Here is a 26,003-nt window from a genome sequence, read left to right on the forward strand (position 1 = left end):
AGAGAGAGAGAGAGCTGCATGTAAATGTATAGTAACGTATATAAAGATGATCAAAAGAGGAATAATTAAGAGATAAAAGTTGTGAAAAATGCATGTGTGAAAGGTTAAGTGTAAGCTGCTCTTGACAGAGTCGATGATGAAGGTGGTATTCTAATTTTCCTTGCTATATAGGTACTTACTGTTGTGACTCAAATAGAAGGGAACAACAGGAAAAGGTAGGTGGATCCTCTTTCCAGGCCATAAAAACAACCGACAGCTTAGACTTTTTCTTTTCCTTTCTCATTTTTTATTTTTTTTCCCATCTTTATTCAATGCAAAGGTAGGGAAGTTGTAGGCGAATTTCTTTTTCTATCTCCTTATTTAAATGTATATGTATATATACGGTAACATCGAGGAAAAGCAAAAACTAATTAAACAAAAGTGAAAAACAAAAAAGAAGAAGAAGAAGAAGAAGTACGTCTTAATTATCTATAACACATCTCGAATTACAATCAATAATTTTCATACCAGCTCTTTAAATTAATAAGAGGAAAAAAAAAGAAGAAACGGGAAATTAATAATTAAGAGGAGAGTTCAGAGTTGTGATTTAATTTGAAGTAAGTGCAGTAGATTCTGTGGTTATGAGAGGGTCTGTTTCTTGTGAGGCTGATGATGACTTGACAAACCCATCATTAATGCACGAAATCTCCTCCAAATTATACACGTTTGTAGTTGTAGGTTGTTCCTTGGTAAAAGATGAAGAAGTTAATGTTAGTTGCCTAGCTCTCTCCACTTGGAGCATCCAATCGGTGGTGGCTAGGACGTACAACATAAGCGTTGCACATGTTGCCTGTGCAGCAAGCAGGCCTATCCACAAACCTGGAAAGCCCAATTTGGCCACAAAGCCCATAAAGATGGCAACAGGCATACCAACCAAGTAGAAAGAACCCAAATTGATGTTGGCGCCGGTGGTTGGCCTTGCGCTCCCTCGTAACACCCCGCAACCAGTCGTCTGCGGGCAATTGCCAAGCTCACACAGCCCTACAATGGGTAATGCAACTGAGGTGATGTTCAGAATCTCGGCGTCGCCGGTGAAGAACTGACCCCACCGATGTCTCATCAACGTAGTGAACAGCATGGCTGCAAGACCTAGAGCTGCTGCACAAGCCAGTGACACGATCATAGCGCTGCGGGCCTTAGCCGGTCGGTTCGCGCCTAGCTCATTCCCCACCCTTGTGGAGACCCCAAGGCTTAGAGATGATGGAAACACATAAACTAATGAAGTTGTTTGGATAAGGATCCCCATGGAAGCAATGGTCGCTTTCGGATTAACAAGTAGGCCACATAGCATTATCATGAGCTCATACCACCACCACTCAAGGCACACTGAGATGCAGGTTGGCACGGCCAGCCCCAGCAGAGAAGACCACCCTCGCAGGCAGTCCATGCTCGGCGCTATCCATGAGTCTTTGTACACACCGGAGAACAACACAAAGGCCGATAAGAGCAGGACAAGATTGAGGTTAGTCCACACCATGGCTATGGCCACCCCGGCAATACCCATCTTCAGATGCACCACTAGCAGGAAATTTAACGGGACGTGGATAATCACAGAGATTGCAGAACAGCACGTCAATGGCAACGTAATGCTTTGGGTTCTCAGGTAGATTCGGAGTGGGTGGAGGAGGGAGAGGAAGAAGAGGTCTGGAATGGAGAACAATATGAAGACATGGGCCACAGTTGAGACTTCTTGGTCTTGACCGCACCACAGCAGGATCCTCTTCATGTTGAGCCACATAAGAGAAATGGGGATGGAGGCGGCCAGGAGTAGTAAGACCGTTCTTTGTAGAGTCAAGCCCAGGAGTTTCCATTGCTTGGCGCCGTATGCTTGGCCACAAATGGGATCCATTCCCATGGCCAAGCCGGAGATGACAGAGTAACCGGTGATGTTAGCAAACCCAATTGAAAGAGACCCTCCTGCGAGCTCGAGCTGTCCGAGGTGTCCAAGAAAAAGCATGGAGATCATAGCCCTTGAATACATGAGCAGACCTGTAAGAGCTGTCGGTCCTGATATTTTCCCTATAGCTTTGATTTCCTCCACAGCCTGAACATTATGCAAGCAAGCAAACAAAGCAAGCAGAGACAAAGCAAATTTGAGTGCTTGTTCAAAGATTATAACATTGTTCCGTAAGTACTGTATATATACACTATTTACTATTCACACAAATCACTACTGGTATACCCTTATGGAAATGCTTCTTCTAAGTAACTAGTATTATTACCTCTGAGGGAGTTGGCCATCTATGGAGTTCTTCATCATTGTTAAGATCATTCATGGTTTTGTTGGGATTTGCGAAATGGGTTTTCATTGGAGAGAGGAATGAGGAGGGAGAGGAGGGATTTGGGTTACACATGGCTACCCTCTCAGTGGAGATGACTTTTTAAGATTTTAATGAGTCTGGATCAACTCCTGTTAAGTTTTTTGTCTTTGAACCATTGAGGCCTTGCTTCCATGGCTAGGTTATATATACATATGGAGAGGTCGAATCGTTGATAGAGTAAACTTGTTTTAAAAATCAGAAATTCCCAAAAAAAAAAAAAAAAAAAAAGAGCGGATATTGGAGTACTGGGTGTTTGGGACTAGGACTAGGACTCCTCCGAGAGTGCTTCTTACACCAGTTACCAGTTTGTTGCGTGGTGTGTGTTGTGGTGGGGGTTGAGGTGCCTAGGCGGGCCAATCCCCCTTCATTCAGGGAGGAAGGTGCTGTAATCTTTATCTTAAGAAGAGATATCTCATGTGTTAACTACTTTTTGATCAAGGCACGTGCCCATGATAAGGCGTTTGGGGTCCAGATATATGCGAAAGAGAGGCCCCACGTCAGGAGTCAGGACTCATTTGGGACTTTGGATGGATGGATGGATGAGGTTTCAGTTCACAAATGGAGTAATGTAATTGCATGTTACTAATGGGCTAAATAGTTCTGATGATGCAGTTATCTTACTCACTGTTTGAGATTTTTTCTGCCTCTCGATCCATATCCTACTCAACCTGCACAGCATTAATGTCCGACTTACTCTTCTTTGAATCCAAAGGCTGTTCTCGTGTCCAATAAACCCCAAGGTTCTTTTGCTTTAACAATTTCCTGACCCTCTTTTTTCAACTCAACTCTTGCCACGTGGACTTGGATAAATGGGTTGAGACTTGAGAGCAATTCTATATATTTTTTACCCGGCCTCTTGTGAAAGGAAAGGAAACGACACTCCAATATTTGTCGTTGTGTGCTGACACGGACACAAACACGTGCGCAGGGAAGATGCTATTATGTATCTGGAAGCAACCATGCATGTGCCTCTTACAACTTACAAGTTGAATCAAACCCCCCATTTCTATGCATTGTCCATCTCCGTCAGGGTCAGGTATCTCCGGATCTGGACATCCGTAAACGATCTCATAATACACACAGTGGCCTGCAGCCTCTGCAGTGCACCCTCATACATATCATCGACTTTGCCTCCTGCTTATTAACATTGTTAATTAATTCCCTAGCTGAGCTGCCTCTGCCTCCACCCTCGCTTAATTTTATCCAAACCGTGCGAATAGGTTGCATCTCTATATATGTCCTCTTGAGTAGGACTGTAGGAGTGGATGGACTAAAAAATCTATGCGCCATCAAAAAGGCTTTTTCTTTCTCAGTAAAACATGAGAGAGGAAATAAGGAAATAAAATTTGATTGTCCAGATCTATTCTAGTCTGATAATACCCAAAATGGCTTGCACCCTTTTGGAAGCCATTAATTTTATTTTGGGGTCTCCAGTCTGCAGAGTAATTGCATTTGTTGGCTTTACATTGAGGGAGTTCTTCTCTGTCACTCTGCTGCTGTGTGTGGATGCTTTTAGAGAGTTGTAAATCAAAATCTAGCAATCCAACCCATTGTTTTGTGTTGGGATGAAGGTATTCAAGGACATATTTTTTCACAAATAATTCATTTCCCCCCATCAGAATTTTAATTCTCAGGATATTTCATTGGAGATCCAACGCAGTCTTCCTTCGGCTATAAAATCCAATCTACAACTTATTAGTGGTTTGTTTTCTTTGTTTTTACATTACATCCTATCTATCCCGACTTCTCAAACGCTTCTTCCCACCAATAATGGGGTTATGCTGCTGGTCTTTAGGAATCTAAGACCTTATCATTCTGATATGAAACCAGGAACCCCACCCTTTGTTTTCCTTTCGGTGGTTAAGTTAGGGCTGAACCCATGAACGAATGATCTGGAATATTGGCAGGGTCTCAAGTGACTTATAAGTGTCAAATCTGGCAGTTGTTGTAAGCTATAATAATTCATATTATTATAGCCATGATTTCTATTATTGTCATTACAGTCAATATTTTGAGCTTTATCTTTGTGGGGTGTTTGGAGGGGGGTTGTTGCGTCACGGATGGGCCACCATATTGAGTGGGTTGTGTTGATAACAGCCGGCAGATGGAAGAAGGGAGACATTGAAAGACAATACGTGCTCCAGTTAAAGCCATTTTATTGTATCCCTTTCCTCACAACAGGGTTGAGAGTGCCTCTGCAGTAGGAATTTGGCTGTGACTGGAGCAACAGAAGCCCCACCACCCTAACAAGTTTCTTTCTTAAAGACCGGGAAAATCCAAGGGATGGGTTTCTATTTGTTACCTTGAACCAGAAATTATTTCCCTTAAATTCATGCTCCAATGTCAGACTCCATGTGTGTCCAGCTCAATAGGATGCTGTAGATGAAAGCTCTGCGTTATCCAACTATGGAAATAGGAAAAAGAAAAAAAGATAAATTAATGTGTCTTCATGAATCCTTTTTTGGGGTATAGCAAGCAAATGGAAGATTCCATCTTAACGATATCTGTCTTTTTTTTTGGCAACAAAAGCACTATTGGCAATATCATCACCAATATACAGTCAAAATTACTGAACCCTCTTTTAACTTGTCTCACAAGGAAATGAAAAGGTTAGAAATCGGGGCTGGGTCGCTGGGACTCACCATTTGCTGTCTAGCTCAGAACCAGATTGTTCTGGTAACAATAGACAAATTCCAGGATCGGGGGTCGTGCACTTGTACCTTCAGCTTGATGCTGAACTCTGAATTGGATAATTTATCCTTGGTAGTAAAATAACGTGAACGAGAAAAAGATTGAAGATCATGTTTTTTTTTTTTTTACTAGTGCCCCCTAAATCGAAATCAATCTTGAATAACAGGCAGAAAGAAAGCACCACGAAAGTCTAAAGAGAGACATTTTCGAGGATTTTCTCTCGTCCTTTTTTCCTCCAGCTTGTTTGTGGGCGGACGAGAAAAAGATCTTCCTTTATTTCTTTTTGGCCATATAAAAGCCACAGATTTACCAACTAGCCAGTAAGAAAAAAGTTGAATGAGGAAAGTGATTACGAGATGATTGATGATGATGCATGATGCATGGGTTGAAAACTAATGGATATGACAAATACATTATTTCCTGTTGTTTAGTTATCTCATTATATAAATTCGAAGGTAATGTTCATGTGGTTGCTGAGTAACCGAGTTTTTATTTATTTTTTAACTGTTTTGTATTTCCTTTTTTTTAAACATTAATAAATATTTAATAGTTCAAACTGCGCCTTAATTACACCGGTAGTAACCAATGCGTGGGAGTCCTGAAGACAAGTTAGGCACCGATACATACAAGATGAGTGCAATGAACGGAGGAATTTATTCTAAAGTTTGTGATGCAAGAAACAAAAGACAGAACAATAATAAAGAGCCGTCCCATTGAAATCACTAAAGCTTTCATGAACTAGAGCATACAGAGATGTCCCCATCAAGGTTTCAATCAGCATAATTTCACATACCATCTGTTGGCCACCAATCACAATTGACATAACTCTCAGTACATGCACGTTAGGCTGTGGGATTCCGCATATTATGACTGAACGATGAAGGGAAGAAATCTTCTCAAGGAATAAACCCAATCACCAGCAAGTTATCTTGTTGGAATGGAAGTCGTCAATAAGAGTGATCCCCTAATCCTCAACAAGATGTGCACTGTCTACGTTTCCCGGTGATTAGCCATAAAGTAGTGTTTACAGGTGATGAGAATCTTTCACATTCAAGAGATTCCCTAATGTGTGGGAGGTAACTTGCTTCAGAAAGCATTCAATGATAGCCATTGCATTATAAACTTTGGTTCCTTTGATGTGTATAAATGGAATTGTTCACTGTGTACCCTGTTCTTAATCCCTTACTCTGGCATTAAATATGCGCTCATCATTTGTCAGTACAAGGTGCAGGCAATGAGCATATATAAACCACTTCTTGTAAGTACTTTGAATAATCCCTTGGAAGAGTCCTTACTGGAAAGAGCGTAACCCTCTCTCTCTCTCTAGGGTAAACTGGCACAAAACCTTGGTTCTCAATTTGCAAATTAGAGAATCTTCCAAATGAGCAACAGCTCCGTCCTGGCTCAATTAACCACATGGTGAAAACTTTAGCCGGGTCCTTGGTGGTTTGAATGGAGAAGAAACTGCTAGAAAAGAGTGACTGGTTTTGTTGATGACAATAATTATATACAAAATTTCTTTAATAAATTACAAATTCCCAGTTTCCATGTAACATACTCCTGTGATAATGAATAGATCTATTGAAACAAATAAAAATAAAAAAAAAGAACATTTTAATACCTCACAGGACCTAGGCTTCGGTGTGTGAGGTCAAAAGGAGCCCAATATGGCTACAGCTCTGCTGGAAAAAGCTGCAACTGCTACCCACAGACAAGGAGGGTGAGTTCCCACCACCAAAGAGACGATCCCTCAACCCACTTCCCAAGGATACCACCACCTGATCTCAAATGCCAAGCGCCATCACCTTAGCATCTTAATACTAGAGTAAGAACCGGTGTTGTCAATCGAATAACAAACCCAAGAAAAGACATTTTAATACATTATACAAGGGGCCTAGGCTTCGGTGTATAAGTTCGAGAGAGAGCCAATATGGCTACAAGTCCACTGGTAAAGGCTGCAACTGCTCCCACAGCAAAGGATGGTGAGTTCCCACCACCAAATAGTTGATCCCATGGTCCACTTCCCAAGGATACAAGTACCTGGTATCAAATTCCAAAATCATCATCTTAGCACCTTGAAATTAAAGGCAAAACCAACTTTCTTAATTGAACAAAACAGTAATAAAAGATAAACTTTGTTACCCAATAGGAAGAAAATAATAAAAAAATTCCATTATGAATGTCTCAGAACACGTTAGACAGGATTTGGTCATAGTTCTAGGGTAGCAAAGCCCTAGACTAGCCAAACATAGATCCAAATCAAAACTTTGGACTGACTATAAGAGTTCAATTCTTCTGTCGTAACTTGCTAAATACAGATTTTTAAGGCATTGATGACTAGTAATTGGTTGGGATCAAACTAATGATCGTTACAAACAAAAAAGATACATGTTTCGTGTGTTTTTGTACAAGCAACGGATATTGCAATAATATCATTAATAGCAAGACAAGACATACAAAAGAACAGGAAGCAAAGGAGGAATTCCAATACACCTTCAAATATATCAACAGCACACAATTACAAGGATCCTCAGAACCCAAAACACCCCTGTAAAACATGGATCAGACCTGTTACAGAGAGAAGAAAGGTAGAGATGACGAGGGAGAAAAGAGCTTTGAATGACAGGGAAATCTAATTGTGTGGGCTGGTGGCACCCACTTCTTTTAGTAAAAAATAGGGTGACATAAAACAAGAAAAAAAAGACACAAATACCCCCTCAGCCTACATGTAATAATATTTTAACACTCTCCCTCAAGTTGGATTATAGATGTTAATCAATCCCAATTTGTTACACAACTCATTATGGTGTAGGGCATTCACATTGGTAAGAAGGCTAATTGATCTTTAGAATTTACAGGAGTATATACTTCCCCCTTTTCAACCTTCTCCCTTATAAAATGCTTGTCCACTTAAATGTGCTTTGTCCTATCATGTAGGACAGGGTTTGCAGCTATATTTATAGCTGCCTTGTTGTCACAATAAAGAGACATTGGACCATCAACACTAAATCCCAATTCTCCTAACAAACTCTTAATCCATAACACCTCAGTAACACAATAATCCGTATCACGATACTCAACTTCAGCGTTAGATCTGGTCACCACAGATGGTTTCTTGCTCTTCCATGTCACCAAGTTACCCACAACGAAGGTATAATATCCCAAGGTATACCTACAGTCATTTGTGGAGCCAGCCTCGTCAACATCAGTATATACTTCAACTCTCATGTGACTGCTTAGAGAAAAAGTACTTCCTAGATGTTTCTTTAAGTACCTAAGAACCCTTTCTTAAGCCATGAGATAAGTCCTTTTTAGGGTGTATATGTTAACTTAGAACACGTAAAGCATAGACAATATTGGGCCTGGTCATGGACAAGTACAACAACCTTCCATCCAACCTTTGGTCATCCATCATCCATACCTTATCCCAAGTATATGGAGTTGGTTACATGAATCCTGTTTCACCAATTTGTTCTATTTAAAGCCATATCCACTATTCAATTATTAGTGCTTAAATCATTTCTTACTACTACTCATGTCCTTTTTCGTCTACCTGAGCTCTTCTATCCCCTTTAATGTGTAACAAATTAACTGACCTTTGGTACTGCTTAATATCTGAACCCTCCCCCCTCACTGTCTCCCAATTTATGGTTTTTCAATGGGAGTGTTAGCTGACCTAACTTCCAACTTGCCAGTCTTGTACCAGATCATTCACATCAAACTGAGAAGAGAATATTTTATTATATTTTCTTATAGATGAGATTAATACATCTAGATGACAGGACAGTCATTCCCAAAAACCGAATTACATTTACATAGAAGCCCAAAACAATTGCTGTCTCATAACTTTTCAATCCTTACCCACTTGAATTCAACACTTATTTCCTTTGTGATACTTTCCACTACCCTAAAAGCATGTCTAAGCATCCATGAGGTATGTCTATTACAATTTGCCCAAGAGATAATTAGTTTTGAATCCCCTTCCACCTTGACTTGTTTATAGCCCAATTGTTTTGCTAATCAAAGACCTTGCAACGAAGCCATCAATTCAGCTTTCAAGGAGTTTTCCGTTCCAATTGGCCCTGAAAATAAAGCCATTATCCTACCTTGAGAGTTTCTAATGACACCTCCTATTGTTGCCCTACCCAGATTTCCAAAGGAGCTTTCATCAAAGTTCAGTTTTAGTTTGTTGCCTTTTGGAGGCTTCCAATCAAACCTTATTTTGTTTTGTTCTCTAAAGGATTGTGCTATCATGGTCTAGGCGCTTAAAATGTCATTGACAAAGAACATCTGAAAGCTGTCCAATATTTTCTCAATATGCAAGCTTTATTTTTATGCTTTCTACTATCTCCTCAAGAGTTTTTTTTTTTTATCAATAACACAATTCATTAATTATCACAATAGATTACAAAGAAGAAGCCAAATTTCTTATCTTCCAACTACATCATGAGCCCCAAGAGAGAGAGAAAACAGAAAAAGAAGAAAATTAAATTACATCTGTGCCCAGAACATGACATCCCTATCCACCCCTTGTTTAGCTAACCCATCAGCAAAAGAATTAGCTGATCTTTTTACCCAACTGATTTTAACTTCCATTTCTCGAATCAGCCATCTGAATTTCCTCTTCAAATTACTATAACTCCATAAACCACTATCTTCTTTGTTCAGCCACCCAACCACCACCTCCGAGTCCCCTTCAATTATGAGTTTTCTGATATTCATCTCCCTAGCTTTCTGGACACCTTCCATAACTGCATGGATCTCAGCTCTGAGAGAGTCACACACTCCAATTCTCATCCCTGAAGACACCCCCAATCCCTAATTGTTCAGGGTTCCCTTTGCTACTTCCATCAAAGTTTAGTTTTATGAAACCTGCAGGTGGGGGAGTCCAAGACACATGGGTACAGTTAGCAATCTCACCCCACTTCCTCAGCATGTCATCCACTATATATTTTGTGAATAGCTCTAGGGACTTCATCCACTGAATAACCCTTATGTGGATCAGGGCTCTCAGCTCTTCAGCACCTCGCTCTACATCAGAGAAGATTCTGGAGTTTCTTTCTTCCCATAAAGACAGCATACTGCTGCCCTCAGTCCTCTCCACATAGTCCTTCCCCTTTCCATACACCACCTGAAAAAAGGAGCAAATAGGCCTTGCAAATTTGATGGAGGAATCCAAGTACACCCAAAAAGAGAGAAAGCCCACTCTCAAATAGACTTTGCAAATTGGCAAGACACCAGAAGATGAAAACCGGTCTTCCCATTAGCTTTACAAAGAACACGCCAATGAGGGGACAAACAAGTATTGGGTTTCTTCTTTTGGAGCAGATCACTAGTGTTGATTCTTTCCAGAAAGGCTTCCCAACAGATGTAAATCAGTCCTCAATTATTAGGTGTAAATTTGAAGATTAGAAGAAAAAGAAGAGAAGTAAGAGCAGCAGCACAAGAGAAGAAGATGGCGAAAAGAGAAGGAAGAAGAAGAAGATTCGAATATCTTCCATTTCTCCTCTAATCCTTTTTTTTTTATTAAGCATTAATGTTGGAGTAATGACAAGTATGCCCTTAGATGTGAATCAGTCCTTTAATATCAAGATTAAACTTAGTGATTAGCAGAATAAAACAGGTCTGAATAACTGTACAAGAGAAGAAGATGGCGAAAAGAAGAGGTAAGAGAAGGAGTCGAATAATCCTCCATTCTCCTCTAACCCTATTTTATTAAGATCTAAAAATTTGATGATGACAAGAATGCCCTTAAGTGGGCGGCCAGCTTGGCAGTTACATAAAGAAAATAAAACAAGAATAAATAACAGGCCCATTAAGTGTGGCCGTCAACATAAAATAAAAGATATTACAAGAGAGGCTGCTAGGGCCCATTCGGCCCAGTCTCTTTACACTCCCCCTCAAGCTGAGCATAGATGTCAATCATGCCCAACTTGCTTATATAGTGTGTCAATTTCCCACTTGGAACTCCCTTGGTCAAGATATCAGCCAGTTGCTCTTCTGATGTGATGAATGGTAAACAAACTTCTCCTGAAGAGACTCTTTCCCTTATGAAATGCCTATCAACCTCAATGTGCTTAGTTTTGTCATGTTGAACAGGATTATGTGCAATGTTGATAGCAGCTTGGTTGTCACAATAGAGCATCATTGGTTTCTCGTATTCTACCCCCAATTCCTCTAGAAGGGATCGTAGCCATAGTAATTCTGCACACCATGAGCCATTGCCCTGTATTCTGCTTCAACTGAGGATCTAGCAATTACTGATTGTTTCTTACTCCTCCAAGACACAATATTCCCAGCAACCAGAGCACAATAACCAGAGGTGGACCTTCTGTCATCAATACATCCTGCCCAATCTGCATCAGTAAAGGCTTCCAACTTCATGTGACCATGCTTAGCAAATAGAACACCTTTCCCTAGAGTACCTTTCAAGTAGCACAGAACCCTTTCTACAGCAGCAAGATGAGTATCTCTGGGAGAATGTATAAACTGACTAATAACACTTATTGCATAAGAAATATCTGGCCGAGTCATGCAAAGGTATAACAACTTCCCAAGCAGTCTCTGAAACACTCCCTTATCAGACAAAGGTTCATCATCTGTGGCAGAAAGCTTATGATTAGGATCAATGGGAGTGGAGATAGGTTTAGCTCCAAGTTTACCAGTTTCAGCAAGAAGATCAATGACATATTTGCGCTGAGATATGAAGATACCATCCTTAGACCGAGCAACTTCAATGCCCAAGAAATACCGAAAATTTCCCAAGTCTTTGATTTCAAATTCAAAGTTGAGAAATCCTTTTAGTTTACTGGCCTCTTCAATGTCATTACCCGTGACCACAATGTCATCAACATAAACAATCAAGAAGGTCACTAGAGAGTCATTTCTCTTCAAGAACAATGTATGATCAGATTGTGTTTGAATGTAGCCAAAGGAGATGAGAGCAGCCCAAAATCTCTCAAACCAAGCCCGAGGAGATTGTTTGAGACCATAAATAGATTTGTGTAGTTTACACACCTTGCCTTTCATTTCTTTCCCATACACTCCCGGAGGTAGAGACATATAGACCTCTTCATGCAGGTCTCCATTCAAGAAGGCATTTTTAACGTCAAACTGGTGTAGGGGCCAGTCAAAAGAAATTGCTAGAGAAAGTAAGACCCTGATTGAAGTCATCTTAGCCACATGAGCAAATGTCTCAAGATAGTCAATGCCATACATTTGGGTGTAACCCTTAGCAACCAACCGAGCCTTGAACCTCTCAACAGAGCCATCAGAGTGATACTTAATGGTAAACACCCATTTATAACCCACTGGTTCCTTCCCTTCCGGCAAGTCCACAATATCCCAGGTATGGTTCTTATGCAATGCATCAAGTTCAGTCATCATAGCATCCCTCCATTCAGCTTGAGATAATGCTTCTGGTACAGACCTGGGTATCACATGGGAAGAAACAAATGCAAGAAAGGAGTAGTAGGAAGGGGAGAGAAGGCTGTAAGATAAGTGTTTGGAGATACAATGGGTTGTACACTTCCGCTTGCCCTTGCGAAGAGCAATAGGAAGGTCAAGGTCTGGGACAGTCAGAGATGGGTCAGTAGAGGGCTGACCTGTTTCCTCAGGAATGATGGGAGTGGCAAGATGCTCTTCTGAAGGAGTGAAAACAACTTGCACATGTTTGAATCTCTGCCTTTGGTAACACCTTTGGAGAGCAGGAGCAGAAGGAGGAGGAACAAGGATATCAGAGGTAGGTCCAGTGGAAGAGGTGGACACCCCATAATCGAACTCACAAGGGATGGGAAGAGGAACAGGTAGAGACATAGCAAAGGGCTCACCAGATTTCTCCCCCTCAGGAGGAATACTAAAGAAGGGAGTCAATTCGGCAAAGGTGACATCCCGAGATACAAAGTGGGTGCCACGAACTGGATCAAAACAGCAATAACCCTTCTGTGTGGAAGCATATCCCAGAAACACACACTTATGAGCCTTAGGTTCAAACTTGTGCCTATGGTGACTATGAATATGCACATAGCAAGTACATCCAAACACATGGAGAGGAAGAGAAAAGAGATCCTCATCCGGGAAGAGAAGACTAAAAGGAGTTTTAAAGCCAAGGACCCGGGAGGGCATACGGTTGATTAGAAAGGTAGCAGTAAGAACAGCATCTCCCCAAAACTTTACAGGAACATGGGATGCAAACAAGAGGAATTTGGCAACCTCAACCACATGCCTATTCTTTCTTTCCGCCACCCCGTTTTGTCGTGGAGTGTAGGAACAAGAACTTTGATGAATAACCCCAAAAGTTTCAAGGTAGGTGGAGAGGGTTCTCTCAAAATACTCCTTAGCATTGTCAGAGCGGAATATTTTGATACGAGTATTAAACTGGGTGAGGATGAGTTCATGAAAATTTTTCACAATAGCTGATACTTCATCCCTAGATTTCATGAGATAAATCCCAGTGTAACGCGAATAATCATCAATAAAAAGGATAAAGTACCTGTAACCCCCCATGGTTGGCATGTGATATGGCCCCCACACATCAGAGTGAACAATATGGAAATGAGAAAGTGATCTTTTATTGCTAATTGAATAAGAATGTCTACAATGCTTTGCCAGCTCACATGATTCACAGTGAAGACTCGATAAAGACACTCCTTTAAACATATCTGGGAACGGATGACTCAAAGCAAAAAAAGACAAGTGACCAAACCGAAAATGACATAATAAAATTTTGTTAACAGACTCTGACACGACTGACTCTAAGGCAACTCCATGAGGTGGTCCCAAAGCTTGATCCGGTGTGTCCAGCAAGTATATTCCGTTCGCCTCATGGCCACTCCCAATCATCCTCTGAGACTGCAGGTCCTGAAAAACACAATGAGTGGGAAAGAAGGTTATGCCGCAATTCATGGACTTTGTTAAGCTACTAACAGATAAGAGGTTTGTGTTAAGCTTAAGGACATGAAGAACATAAGATAAAAACAGGGTGCCAGAGGTCTTTATATCACCTTTACCAGAGATGGGGGCAAGAGACCCATCGGCAAGGGATATTTTCTCTTTCCCAAAGAGAAGGTGATATGAGCAAAAAAGGTTAGATAGACTGGTCATATGGTTTGATGCACCGGAATCGATACTCCAAGGGATTTTATGATTACCTGAAATTGAAGCATGATTTGCAGAAGCACGAGTACCTGAGTGAGCAAAAGCTGATGAAGATGATGTACTGTTGGAAGGGTGAGCTGAAGAAACTGTAGCTTCCAGGTGATTTAGGAGCCTCCCATACTTCTCAAAATCCAGCTTCATTGCAGCCAACTGCTCAATAGTTGATTTCTCTTCACTCTCCTTACCTCCCCCTTCAGGTACTGTAGCAGCATTAGCAGCCTTGGGTTTTCCCACTTGACTGCCCTTCTTAGGGTTATTATTGTTCTTAAATCTATCAGGGAGAAGTCCAGGATGAAGCTTCCAGCATGTGTCCTTTGTATGTCGTGGTTTCTTGCAATATTCACACACCTACTCTCTTTTCTCAGTAGGGCCCTTTTGTTTCCGCATGTGCAAAATGTTCTGTAGGTGGACTCTGCAACTGAACCTGCCGCCTACTCTCCTCACTACTTATCATAGCATATGCCTGTGAAAGAGAAACCTCATCCCTGGCCAAAATATTCTGTCTGATAATATCAAACTCAGGGTTGAGTCCAGTGAGAAACTCAAACACCCTATTTCTCTCCACCAGCTTTCTATACATTTCAACATCCTTTTTACTCTCCCATACCACTGTCTCCATAACATCAATTTCCTGCCATAGGGATTTTAGTATAGAGTAGTAGATTGCTACACTCTTCTCCCCCTGTCTCAGGTTTTTCACATCACTTTTCAATTTGTACGCTCTGGCTACATTCAATTTCTGTGAATAGGTCTCAGTTACACTGTCCCATATCTCCTTAGCTGAAGACATCCAGAGATAATGTTGGCTTATATGGGGTTGCATAGAGTTGACTAACCATCCTATAACAGTATAGTTCTCTTGCATCCATTTTTCAAATCCAGGGTCTGTCTCTTTGGGTTTCACCTTACTGCCTGTGAGATACCCAAGTTTTCCTCTACTACAAACATAGATTTTTATAGACTCTGCCCAAGCAAGATAGTTCATCCCATCTAGCTTAATTGTGGCAACACCAGTCAAAACAGAATCTACTGAGGCAGGTCCAGAAACCGGCACCTGCTTGAACTCACTTCCGTATGTCTCCATTAATCAAACGGAAATCAAAGAACAGAAATTTTGACTATGTAAACTTACTTGAAGTCAAACCAGAACTCGGGTGCTTGAAAAACTAGGGTTTTGCTCCGTCCAGCAGATGGGAGGAAGAGAGAAGATGTTGCCGCACCTACCAGACTAACCCAAACTCTTCCAAACCTGAACCGCCCTCCTTTAGCAGTCACAAGACACCTTCCAAACACAGAGCGCCACACCCAAGCTTCACCTTTCCTGGTAACCTCGAAAATCTCTAGTCGGCTAGGGTTTCGGGCAGCAGCAGAACAACATCACTTCTTGGCAAAATCTAGCAAGAACTAAACTCTCCAAACCCTTCAACCAACTGGGCAAGTGATTCTCTATACTATAGAGAACCTATCTCTCCATACACTCCCTTGATTTTAGAGTGTACAGGAATGAAGAAAAGAAGGAAGAGGAACTAAACCCGCTCTAATACCAAGATGTGAATCAGTCCTTTAATATCAAGATTAAACTTAGTGATTAGCAGAATAAAACAGGTCTGAATAACTGTACAAGAGAAGAAGATGGCGAAGAGAAGAGGTAAGAGAAGGAGTTGAATAATCCTCCATTCTCCTCTAACCCTATTTTATTAAGATCTAAAAATTTGATGATGACAAGAATGCCCTTAAGTGGGCGGCCAGCTTGGCAATTACATAAAAAAAATAAAACAAGAATAAATAACAGGCCCATTAAGTGTGGCCCATCAATATAAAATAAAAGATATTACAAGAGAGGCTGATAGGGCCCATTCAGCCCAGTCTCTTTACACCCTTAAGTGGGCGGCCAGCTAGACAGTAACACAAAGAGATTAAACAAAAGGAAATAACAGGCCCATTAGCCAACAAGAAAAGAAAAGATATTACAAGAGGAGATACTAGGACCCATTCGGCCCAGTCTCTTTACACTCCCCCTCAAATTGAGCATAGAGGTCAATCATGCCTAGCTTGCTTATATAGTGTGTCATTTTCCCTCTTGGAACTCCCTTGGTCAAGATATCAGCCAATTGTTCGTCTGATGTGATGAATGGCAAACAAACTTCTCCTGAGGAAACTCTTTCCCTTATAAAATGTCTATCAACCCCAATGTGCTTAGTTCTGTCATGCTGAACAGAATTATGTGCAATGTTGATAGCTGCTTGGTTGTCACAGTAGAGCGCCATTGGCTTCTCGTAGTCAACCCCCAATTCTTCTAAAAGGGATCGTAGCCACAGTAATTCTGACACACCATGTGCCATTGCCCTGTATTCTGCTTCAACTGAGGATCTAGCAACTACAGACTGTTTCTTACTCCTCCATGACACAATGTTCCTAGCGACCAGAGCACAATAACCTGAGGTGGATCTCCTATCATCAATACATCCTGCCCAATCAGCATCAGTGAAAGCTTCCAGCTTCATGTGTCCATGTTTGGCAAATAGAATACCTTTCCCTGGAGTACCTTTCAAGTAACACAGAACCCTTTCTGCAGCAGCTAAATGAGTATCTCTGGGAGAATGCATAAATTGACTAATAACACTTACTGCATAGGAAATATCTGGCCGAGTCATGCAAAGATATAACAACTTCCCAAGCAGTCTCTGAAACACCCCCTTATCAGATAAAAGCTCACCATCTGTAGTAGAAAGCTAATGATTAGGATCAATAGGAGTGGAGATTAGTTTAGCTCCAAGTTTACTAGTCTCAGCAAGGAGGTCAAGGACATATTTACGCTGAGAAATGAAGAGACCATCCTTAGATCTAGCAACTTCAATGCCCAAAAAATACCAAAGATCTCCCAAATCCTTGATCTCAAATTCAGAGTTGAGAAATCTTTTTAGTTTACTAACCTCTTGAGTGTCATTACCCGTGACCACAATATCATCAACATAAACTATCAAGAAGGTCACCAGAGAGCCATTTCTCTTCAAGAACAGGGTATGATCAGATTGAGTTTGTGTGTAGCCAAAGGAGACAAGAGAAGCCCTAAACCTCTCAAACCAAGCACGAGGAAACTATTTGAGACCATAAATAGATTTCTGCAGTTTACACACCTTGCCTTGCATTTCCTTCCCATACACCCCTGGAGGTAAAGACATATAGACCTCTTCATGTAGGTCTCCATTCAAGAAGGCATTTTAACATCAAACTGGTGTAGGGGCCAGTCAAAAGTAGCGGCTAGAGATAACAAAACCCTGACTGAGGTCATCTTAGCTACATGTCTCAAGATGGTTAATACCATACATTTGAGTGTAGCCCTTAGCAACCAGCCTAGCCTTAAACCTCTCAATAGAGCCATGTGATATTTAATGGTAAACACCCATTTACAACCCACTGGTTCCTTCCCTTCAGACAAGTCAACAATATCCCAGGTATGATTCTTATGCAAAGCATCCAGTTCAGCCATCATAGCATCCCTCCATTCAGGTTGAGATAAGGCTTCCGGTACGGACCTAGGTATCACATGGGAAGAAACAGAAGCAAGAAAAGAGTAGTAGGAAGGAGAGAGAAGGCTGTAAGGCAGGTGTTTGGAGATACAATGGGTTGTACACTTCCGCTTGCCCTTGCGGAGAGCAATAGGAAGGTCAAGGTCTGGGAAAGCTGTAGATGGGTCAGAAGAAGGCTGACCTGTTACCTCAGTAATGATGGAAGGAGCAAGAGGCTCTTCTGTAGGAGTGGAAACAACCTGCCCATGTCTGAATCTCTGCCTGTGGTACCACCTTTGGAGAACAGAAGGAGGAGGAATTATAGGAGAATGAGGGGGAGTAGGAGGAGGAATAGGAATATCGGAGGTAGGTCTAGTGGGAGAAGTAGACACCTCATGATAGGACTCAAGAGGAATTGGAAGAGGAACAGTTGGAGACATAGCAAAGGGCTCTTCAGATTTCTCCCCCTCAGGAGAAATGCTAAAGAAAGGAGTCAACTCAGCAAAGGTGACATCCCGAGATACAAAGCGGGTGCCACTAACTGGATCAAAACAGCAATATCCCTTCTGTGTGGAAGCATACCCCAGAAAAACACATTTACGAGCCTTAGGTTCAAACTTGTGCCTTTGATGACTGTGAATATGCACATAGCAAGTACACCCAAAAACACGGAGAGGAAGAGAAAAAATATCTTCATCCGGGAAGAGAAGGCTAAAGGGGGTTTTGAAGTTAAGGACCCGGGAGGGCATACGGTTGATCAAAAAAGTAGTAGTAAGAACAACATCTCCCGAAAATTTTATAGGAACATGGGATGCAAACAAGAGGGATCTGGCAACCTCAACCACATGCCTGTTCTTTCTTTTCGCCACCCCGTTTTGTTGTGGAGTGTAGGAACAAGAACTTTGATGAATAACCCCAAAAGTTTCAAGGTAGGTGGAGAGGGTTCTCTCAAAATACTCCTTAGCATTGTCAGAGCGGAATATTTTGATACGAGTATTAAACTGGGTGATGATGAGTTCATGAAAATTTTTCACAATAACTGGTACTTCATCCCTGGATTTCATGAGATAAATCCAAGTGTAACGAGAGTAGTCATCAATAAAAAGGATAAAGTACCTATAACCCCCCATAGTTGGCAAATGATATGGCCCTCACATGTCAGAGTGAACAATATGAAAAGGAGAGAGATCTTTTATTGCTTACTGAATAAGAATGTCTACAATGCTTTACCAGTTCACACAACTCACAATGAAGACTCGATAAAGACACTCCCTTAAACATATCTGGAAACAAATGACTCAAAGCAGAAAATGACAAACGACTAAACCGAAAGTGACATAACAAGACTTTGTTAACAGACTCTAACAAAACTGACTCTAAGGCAACTCCATGAGGTGGTCCCAAAGCTCGATCCGGTGTGTCCAGCAAGTATATTCCGTTCGCCTCATGGCCACTCCCAATCATCCTCTGAGATTGCAGGTCCTGAAAAACACAATGAGTGGAAAAAAAAGGTTATGCTGCAATTCATGGATTTAGTTAAGCTACTAACAGATAACAGGTTTGTATTTAGGAACATGAAGAACAGAGGATAAATAAGGGTGTCATAGGTTTTTATATCTCCTTTACCAAATATGGGAGCAAGAGACCCATCAGCAAGGTATATTTTCTCTTTGCCAGAGAGAAGGTGGTATGAGCAGAAGAGATTAGATAGGCTGGTCATATGGTCTGATGCACCGGAATCAATAATCCAAGGGATTTTATGATTACCTGAAACTGAAGCATGATTTGTAGAAGCACGAATACCTGAGTGAGCAAATGCAGATGAAGATGATGTGTTGTTGTTGGAAGAGTGAAATGAAGAACAATAGCTTCCAAGTGATTTAGTAGCCTCCCATACTTTTCAAAATCTGCCTTCATTGCTGCCAACTGCTCAATGGTTGATTTTTCTTCACTCTCCCTATTTCCTCCTTCAGGTACTGTAGCAACATTAGCTGTCTTAGGCTTTCCTACTTAACTGCCCTTCTTAGAGTTGTTGTTATTCTTAAACCTATCAGGAAGAAGCTCAGGATAAAGCTTCTAGCAAGTGTTCTTTGTATGCCTCGGTTTCTTGCAATATTCACATATCTTCTCCTTTTTCTCAGTAGGACCCTTTGGCTTTATTCCAGCATGTGCAAAGTGTTTTGTAGGTAGACCCCTGCAACTGAACCTGCCGCCTACTCTCCTCACTGCTTATCATAGCATATGCCTGGGAAAGAGTAACCTCATCTCTGGCCAGGATATTTTTATGTAGGGCTAGTGGCAAGACCCTCTCCTATTCCTTTGTGCATTGCATATGGAGTATTTTTGTTCTCTTTTTGGTTGTGGGTGGGATCCCCCTTAAGATGTGGTTGATATTTAGTCCTAGCTTCTTGAGCCAACCAAAGAAAAGAGGGAGGATACTTTGGAGGTCTACAAAGGCAGCACTTGTTTGGGAAGAGAGAAATGGAACAATCTTCGAAGGAAAGGGAAGGACTCTGGAGGAGATAGTACATGTAAGGAGAAAGGCAAGAACTAGGCCTTCTTCTCTATAGCATATCACAAGTATTAATCTTTCCAAGGAAAACTTCCCAACAAATAGCTTGAATTTTAGGCAGAAGGAGCTCACTCTTAATCTCTTTCATTGGGAAGTCCACCCCCAGGGATTAGGCAAAGAAGCCAAGAATTTATTTAACTTCATTATTTCTAACTCCTTGTTGCCAATGATGACTATGTTATCCACATACACAATTAACATTGCGATCTTGTCCTCTCGCTTCACAAACAATGTGTGATTTGATTGGCACTATCTAAACCAACCTATTGGACAACAATGTTGGACTTGCTAAACCAAGCTTCGAGAGACTACTTCAACCTATAGAAGGACCTCTTTAGTCTACAAACCTTCTATTCACTCCCCTCCACATGAAAACTTGGACGTTGAACCATGTACACCTCCTCCCTTAAATCTTCATTCAAGAACACATTTTTAACATCAAGTTGGTGTAATTCCCAATCAAGGTTGGCAGATAGGGATAAAAAAAATTATTCAATTCATTTTTGCAACTAGGGAAAAAGTTTTAGTATAGTCCACTCCATAAACCTTAAAACCCTTTGCTACTAGCCTTGCCTTAGGGAAAAGTTTCAGTACAATCCACTCCATAAACCTTACCCTTTGCTACCAGCCTTGCCTTGTATCTCTCCACATAACCATTTTCCCTGTGCTTAATAGTTAACACCCACTTACACCCAACTATCGCTTTTCTTTTAGGAAGATCAACTAACCAAGTTATAAATTTCCAATATGATACGCCTCATAACGGGCATATCGTATCTTCTCTTTTGAATGCGGATACACCTATTTTAAGGGGTTTAAGAAAAAAACTTTATTTTATAATAAATAACATAAAAATGGGGTCCTCTTTGAAAATTAAAAAAAATAAAATTCACATTGCTCAGAATTTTGATACACCCCTTCTAGCATATCGAGGTGTATTGATATTTTAAACTCCCATGTGTATTTTTATGTAAGGCTTGAATTTCCTCCCTCATAGAATCTATCCATTCAGGTGAAAGCAAGGCATCTACAACATTTTTAGAAATAGTGACATTAGAAATGGCCGTAAGGAAAGCATGAAAAGAAGAAGACAAGTGACTACAAGAAGTGAAATGAGCTATTGAGATTTTGTGGTAAATGAACAAACACATTTATAAATAGCAATAGGAATGTCAAGGTCATCATTGCAATAGGGTTATCACTAAAAACATCAATAAGAACAATATCAATAGGAGAGTCAACAAGAACAATGGTACCTTGTGGATTTACCTCCTAAGAGCATGTTGATGTTGGTTGCATAGTCCCTAGTCTTTCCGCATCTTACACGCTTTGATGATCCCAGTGGTGAAGAAAGTGATCATGGACAAACACTTGGATAGTTGTGGGTCAAGTAGGAAGAACAAGGGAAAGGGAGAGACATCTAAGTTTGAACATGCTTCTCCTCAAGTGTAGTATTCTCCCCGGAGGAGAGGTAAGAAAGAACGATTGATTCTCAAAAAAGATACATCCATGGAAACAAGATATTGTTAAGATTTAGAGTTAAAACACTTATATATCCCTTTTGTAAAGATAGATACCTAACAAACATATAGGACCAAGCCCCAAGCTTACTGAGGAAAGAGTGATTGTGAACAAAGCAATGACAACCAAAAACACAAAGGGGAATAGAGAACAGAGGGGACTAAGGGAACAACACTTGATGTGGGGCTTGGTACTATAGGAGATAAGGCATTCCATTGATCAAGTAGACACTGGGGAGTGTATCATCCATCCAAAATTTCTTGGGAACATTCATGTGGATAAGTAAACCATGAGCAACTTCGAGAAGATGACAATTCTTTCTTCCTACAACATTGTTTTGTTGTGGTGTATTCGGGCATGAGCTTCGATGAAGAGAACTACAAGATGCAAAGAACTCTTGGAGATCACCTTTTAGATAGTCCTTGGCATTACCGGATTAGAATATTTTGATCTCAACATGAAACTGTGTAAAAACCATATGGTGAAAATCTTGTATAATTTTTGGAATTTCCTCTTTGGACTAGAAAGGATAAATCCATGTGTATTGAGAAAAGGTCATCAACAAAGCTAATAAAATATTTGTAGCTCCCTTCAGTAACAAATGAAACAAGGCTCTAAACATTAGAGTGAACAATATGGAAAGAAGATGCTCTTTTATTATTCTATGAAAAATTGATTTTACAGTGCTTATTCAATTGACATGTTTGACACTGAAAAGATGATATACTAACCGATTTAAACAAATCTAGAAACAAAACTTTTTATGGCTCAAAAGATAAATGGCCAAGATGATGATGCCAAATATAAACATCATCTTTATTATAAAGACGCACAAGGATAGAAGGTTACTGAACAGTTCAAGGAATTTGTAATACTACTAATGGATGGGAGATAAATAGGTAGATTAGGCACATGAAGACAGGTGATAAATCAATACCCATAGGAAGAAAGATTGATCCTTGACCACAATGCTGGAAAATGAACCATCAGTTAGTCTTACCTTATCTCTCTTCCAAACAAGTTATTGGAGGAAAATAGGTTGGGCTCACCCATCATATGATTTGAGGCTTTTGAGTCAACGATCCAAGGAGTGTTGGTAGTAACAAATGACACATGGAAAGTAGCCTAGTTACCACATGTAGATGCAAATGAGGTGGATGCAATAATGGTAGTATCCTCCAATCAATGCAAAACCCAATGATACTACTCAAGATGATCTTTAATGACAGAGAATTCCTTCATGGAAGACAGAAGCACTTCTTGGGATATAGAACTAGCCAAATGTTCATGAGAAGCAACCGAAGTAATAGTGTTAGACTCAAACTCCAGAAAATCTATATCTGTTGAATTATAGTTCTTGTTCTCTAGTTTCTTCTAGAATGGGAAATTCTTAGGTTTCACATATGTTCCAACATGTCTCCTTGGTATGTTGTGGTCTTTGGCAATGTGTACACCACAACTTGTCTTTATCAACTTCAACAGCCTTCTTATAACCATCTGTCTTCTTACCTCTCCCATTATTTCCCTTAACTACTATGGCAATCTACTCCTCCTGTACAGGGTCATAGCTAACTTCCTACTTTCTTCTGACGAAATGAGAGAATACACCTTTATAGAGGGTAGATCCTTACAGCCCAAGATCTAAACCCAAATAGGTTCATATGAAACACTCTTTTGTTATCTACCAATGCCTTATAGGCTTATGCATCCTTGTCACTTTCCCAGTCAATCTACAAATAATGGTCTAGTTCCTTCCAAACTGCAGTAAGGTCAGAAAAACTCCTATCACCTTGTTTACACATAGTAGATTCAGTCAACAATTGATACCGACCATGGTTACTTTGTTCAGAATAGGTTGCATTGGCATGATCCTAGATCTCCTTAGCTGTGTCTACCCACATAAAATTTTTCCTCAGAGAAGCTTGAATTGTGGACAAAATCCAAGACATAACATAAACAAATAATTTTCTTGGGCCCACTTAGCATGAGCAGAACCCTTCTCCTTAGGTTCCACAATGTCTCCACCCATGTAGCCTACTTCCCTCTCCCCCCAACATGCAACTTTACCCCCTTGGACCACTCTAGATAGTTAGTGTCATTGAAAAGAGTAATAGAGATAGGGAAGTGAGTGCTGTCCACAACGGTACTAAACACTGGAGATAAAGATGTGGTGCTTGAACTGCTGAATCTTCTGTAGCCATGATAACACTCAATTAGCTTGCCAAAACCAACCCTTTTCTTTGCCGGAAAAACACCAAAGAAGCCTATACACTTCTGCTGAACAACCCAATCACCTTGCTGGCCTGAAACTTCAGTCAAGAATGGAGCACTTACTTGCTGTATAACAGGTTAACAAAGGAACCAACCCAGGAAAAGACAGTTACCACAACCAATCAGCTGTCTCCCTTGACGTAAAAGGCAGGTTTACACCTTACAGACCTGAGAAACACTCCCAGATTTAATCTCACAACCTTGAGGCTACAGAAAACATGTTTAGCAACTTAAAAATCATTCACAATTCACTTCTATTCACAGACACTGCAAACAGATGACCAAACATCACGTGGGATACACCCAAGAATAAACTTAGACCATATTATCCAAAAAAGAGCATTCAGGACTTACCAGATCCTTATTCCTTCATCACTGATGCTTAGTCACCAAAAACTAAGCCTCACTTAGTGCTACAACCAAGGTGAAGAGAAGAGGAAAGGAAGAAAATTGTTTCAGACCAATTTGATCCTCCTTTTTTCTGTGACAGGTCCAAAAAGGAATTTTCAGGAAGTAAAGCTAGATGAAGTGTTGTCAATCACTTTTCCTGCTCTTATACCATGTAAAACATGGATCATACCTGTTACAGAGAGACTAAAAAGCAGAGAAGAGGAGGGAGAAAAGAGGTTCGAATGATAGAGAAATCCAATCATGCTGGCCTGGTGCCAGGTACCCACTTCTTTTATTATAATATAGGGTGACATAAAACAAGAGAAAAAGACACAAATACCCCTGTGCCTACATGTACTAATATTTTAACCCTAAGCTATGAAATTTCCTTGGGTAAAACCTTTTCAAGCCAAAGCATCAGACATACTATTTGCAGCTCTTGGGATCCAGCTGTACAAGCAGTTCATGTGAGATGCGAAAGGTTTAGCTTCTATTACCAAAAATAAAAAATACCAAGGCACCTCCTCCCTTGACAATAATCCAGTAAATAACCACCAGTCACCCTCAAATATAAGATTTCCCCATCAAGAAAAAAAGGCCAGCTTTCAATGCAATGCCCACACGTGGTGGTCCTCAGTACCTAAGCAATATATTCCAATTTTCCTTTTGTGCTACTATATATCATGAGAAGAAGTTGCCTAATGGAGTCAAGTAGGAAGCTTCCCTCTAATTTTTCACCTTTTTTTTCTTTTAATTTAGAAGTTGCCCATAAAAGAGAACTTATCTACAACAAGTGGCAAGGCCTTAGGGCCTAAAATATTTTTCATGAATCAAGGACAAGGAGAGTAATTCGGGGATTCCTTTTAATCCACAAACTAACTTTCTGTGTAGGAATTTCCTGCGCTGCATAGACTATTTAACTATATATAAACACTATAAACACGATGGGATATTTCCACCAAAAAAAAATCTGAAGCATTGCTCTTCTATTTAACAATGTATGGCCTTACAAAAAAAGCACAGGTAAAACATAGAAACAAAGAATAGTCTTGTGAATAAGGAATGGATGAAGGATGGATAAGACCAAAACACACCTGTGGGATCACAATAGCCAAATTGAGTACACCCATTGACAATCCTGCAAAATCCAAATAACTAAGAAACAACCTCATGGTCGAATCTCCAAGTGTATATTAAAAATTCTAAATAAATCAAATAAATGTCTACCTTGTCCTAGTCCTAAGGACTCGATACGTGTGGAGACCATAGCATAAGGAATGCTATAAGTAACCTGAAAGAAAACATAGAAGACAAAAAAAGTAGTTAGAGTTCTTAGGATGGACATTGAAAAGAACTTGAGAAAAAAAAAGGCTAGGCCAGAAGAAGCAAAGTCAGGTTTCACCATTTGGTTAGTTTTTTCTCACCTAAGATCCTAGACTAAAAAATGATGATTACACGATTAGATCAATCTAACCATCCAATCTGTGGAACTTTTTTCTGGACATTATTATATTTTCTTGAACATCCAGAAGA

At 40.4% G+C, this 26,003-nt stretch overlaps 2 protein-coding genes across 5 annotated transcripts in view; both read right to left on the bottom strand.

Annotated features, from left to right (window-relative positions):
• Positions 1–437: 437 nt before the first annotated feature.
• LOC104607574 (protein DETOXIFICATION 48-like) lies at positions 438–2,504 on the bottom strand. The gene is made up of 2 exons (XM_010273241.3): positions 2,262–2,504; positions 438–2,083 (listed from the first exon to the last, which is right to left on the bottom strand). Exons 1-2 carry the CDS (start codon positions 2,391–2,393, stop codon positions 587–589), a joined length of 1,629 nt encoding a protein of 542 aa, XP_010271543.1. The 5' UTR covers positions 2,394–2,504; the 3' UTR covers positions 438–586.
• Positions 2,505–5,682: 3,178 nt separating this feature from the next.
• The window catches only part of SUT4 (sucrose transporter 4), a 47,703-nt gene continuing 27,382 nt past the window's right edge, over positions 5,683–26,003 (bottom strand). The window contains exons 3-6 of one of the 4 annotated variants that reach the window (XR_016076162.1): positions 25,698–25,761; positions 25,565–25,608; positions 6,673–7,091; positions 5,683–6,450 (exon numbers count right to left, since the gene is read on the bottom strand). Coding sequence is in view for 2 of the 4 variants with exons in the window: in XM_088887483.1 (XP_088743609.1) it covers positions 18,875–19,198; positions 25,565–25,608; positions 25,698–25,761 (432 nt within the window). In the remaining 2 variants the exon portion in view is untranslated. The other 3 variants (XR_016076161.1, XM_010273242.3, XM_088887483.1) reach the window with 3 other exon arrangements.

This window comes from Nelumbo nucifera, chromosome 5 (assembly GCF_055504915.1).
Source record: "Nelumbo nucifera cultivar China Antique chromosome 5, China Antique-T2T, whole genome shotgun sequence".
In the NCBI taxonomy this organism is placed as follows: Eukaryota; Viridiplantae; Streptophyta; class Magnoliopsida; order Proteales; family Nelumbonaceae; genus Nelumbo; species Nelumbo nucifera.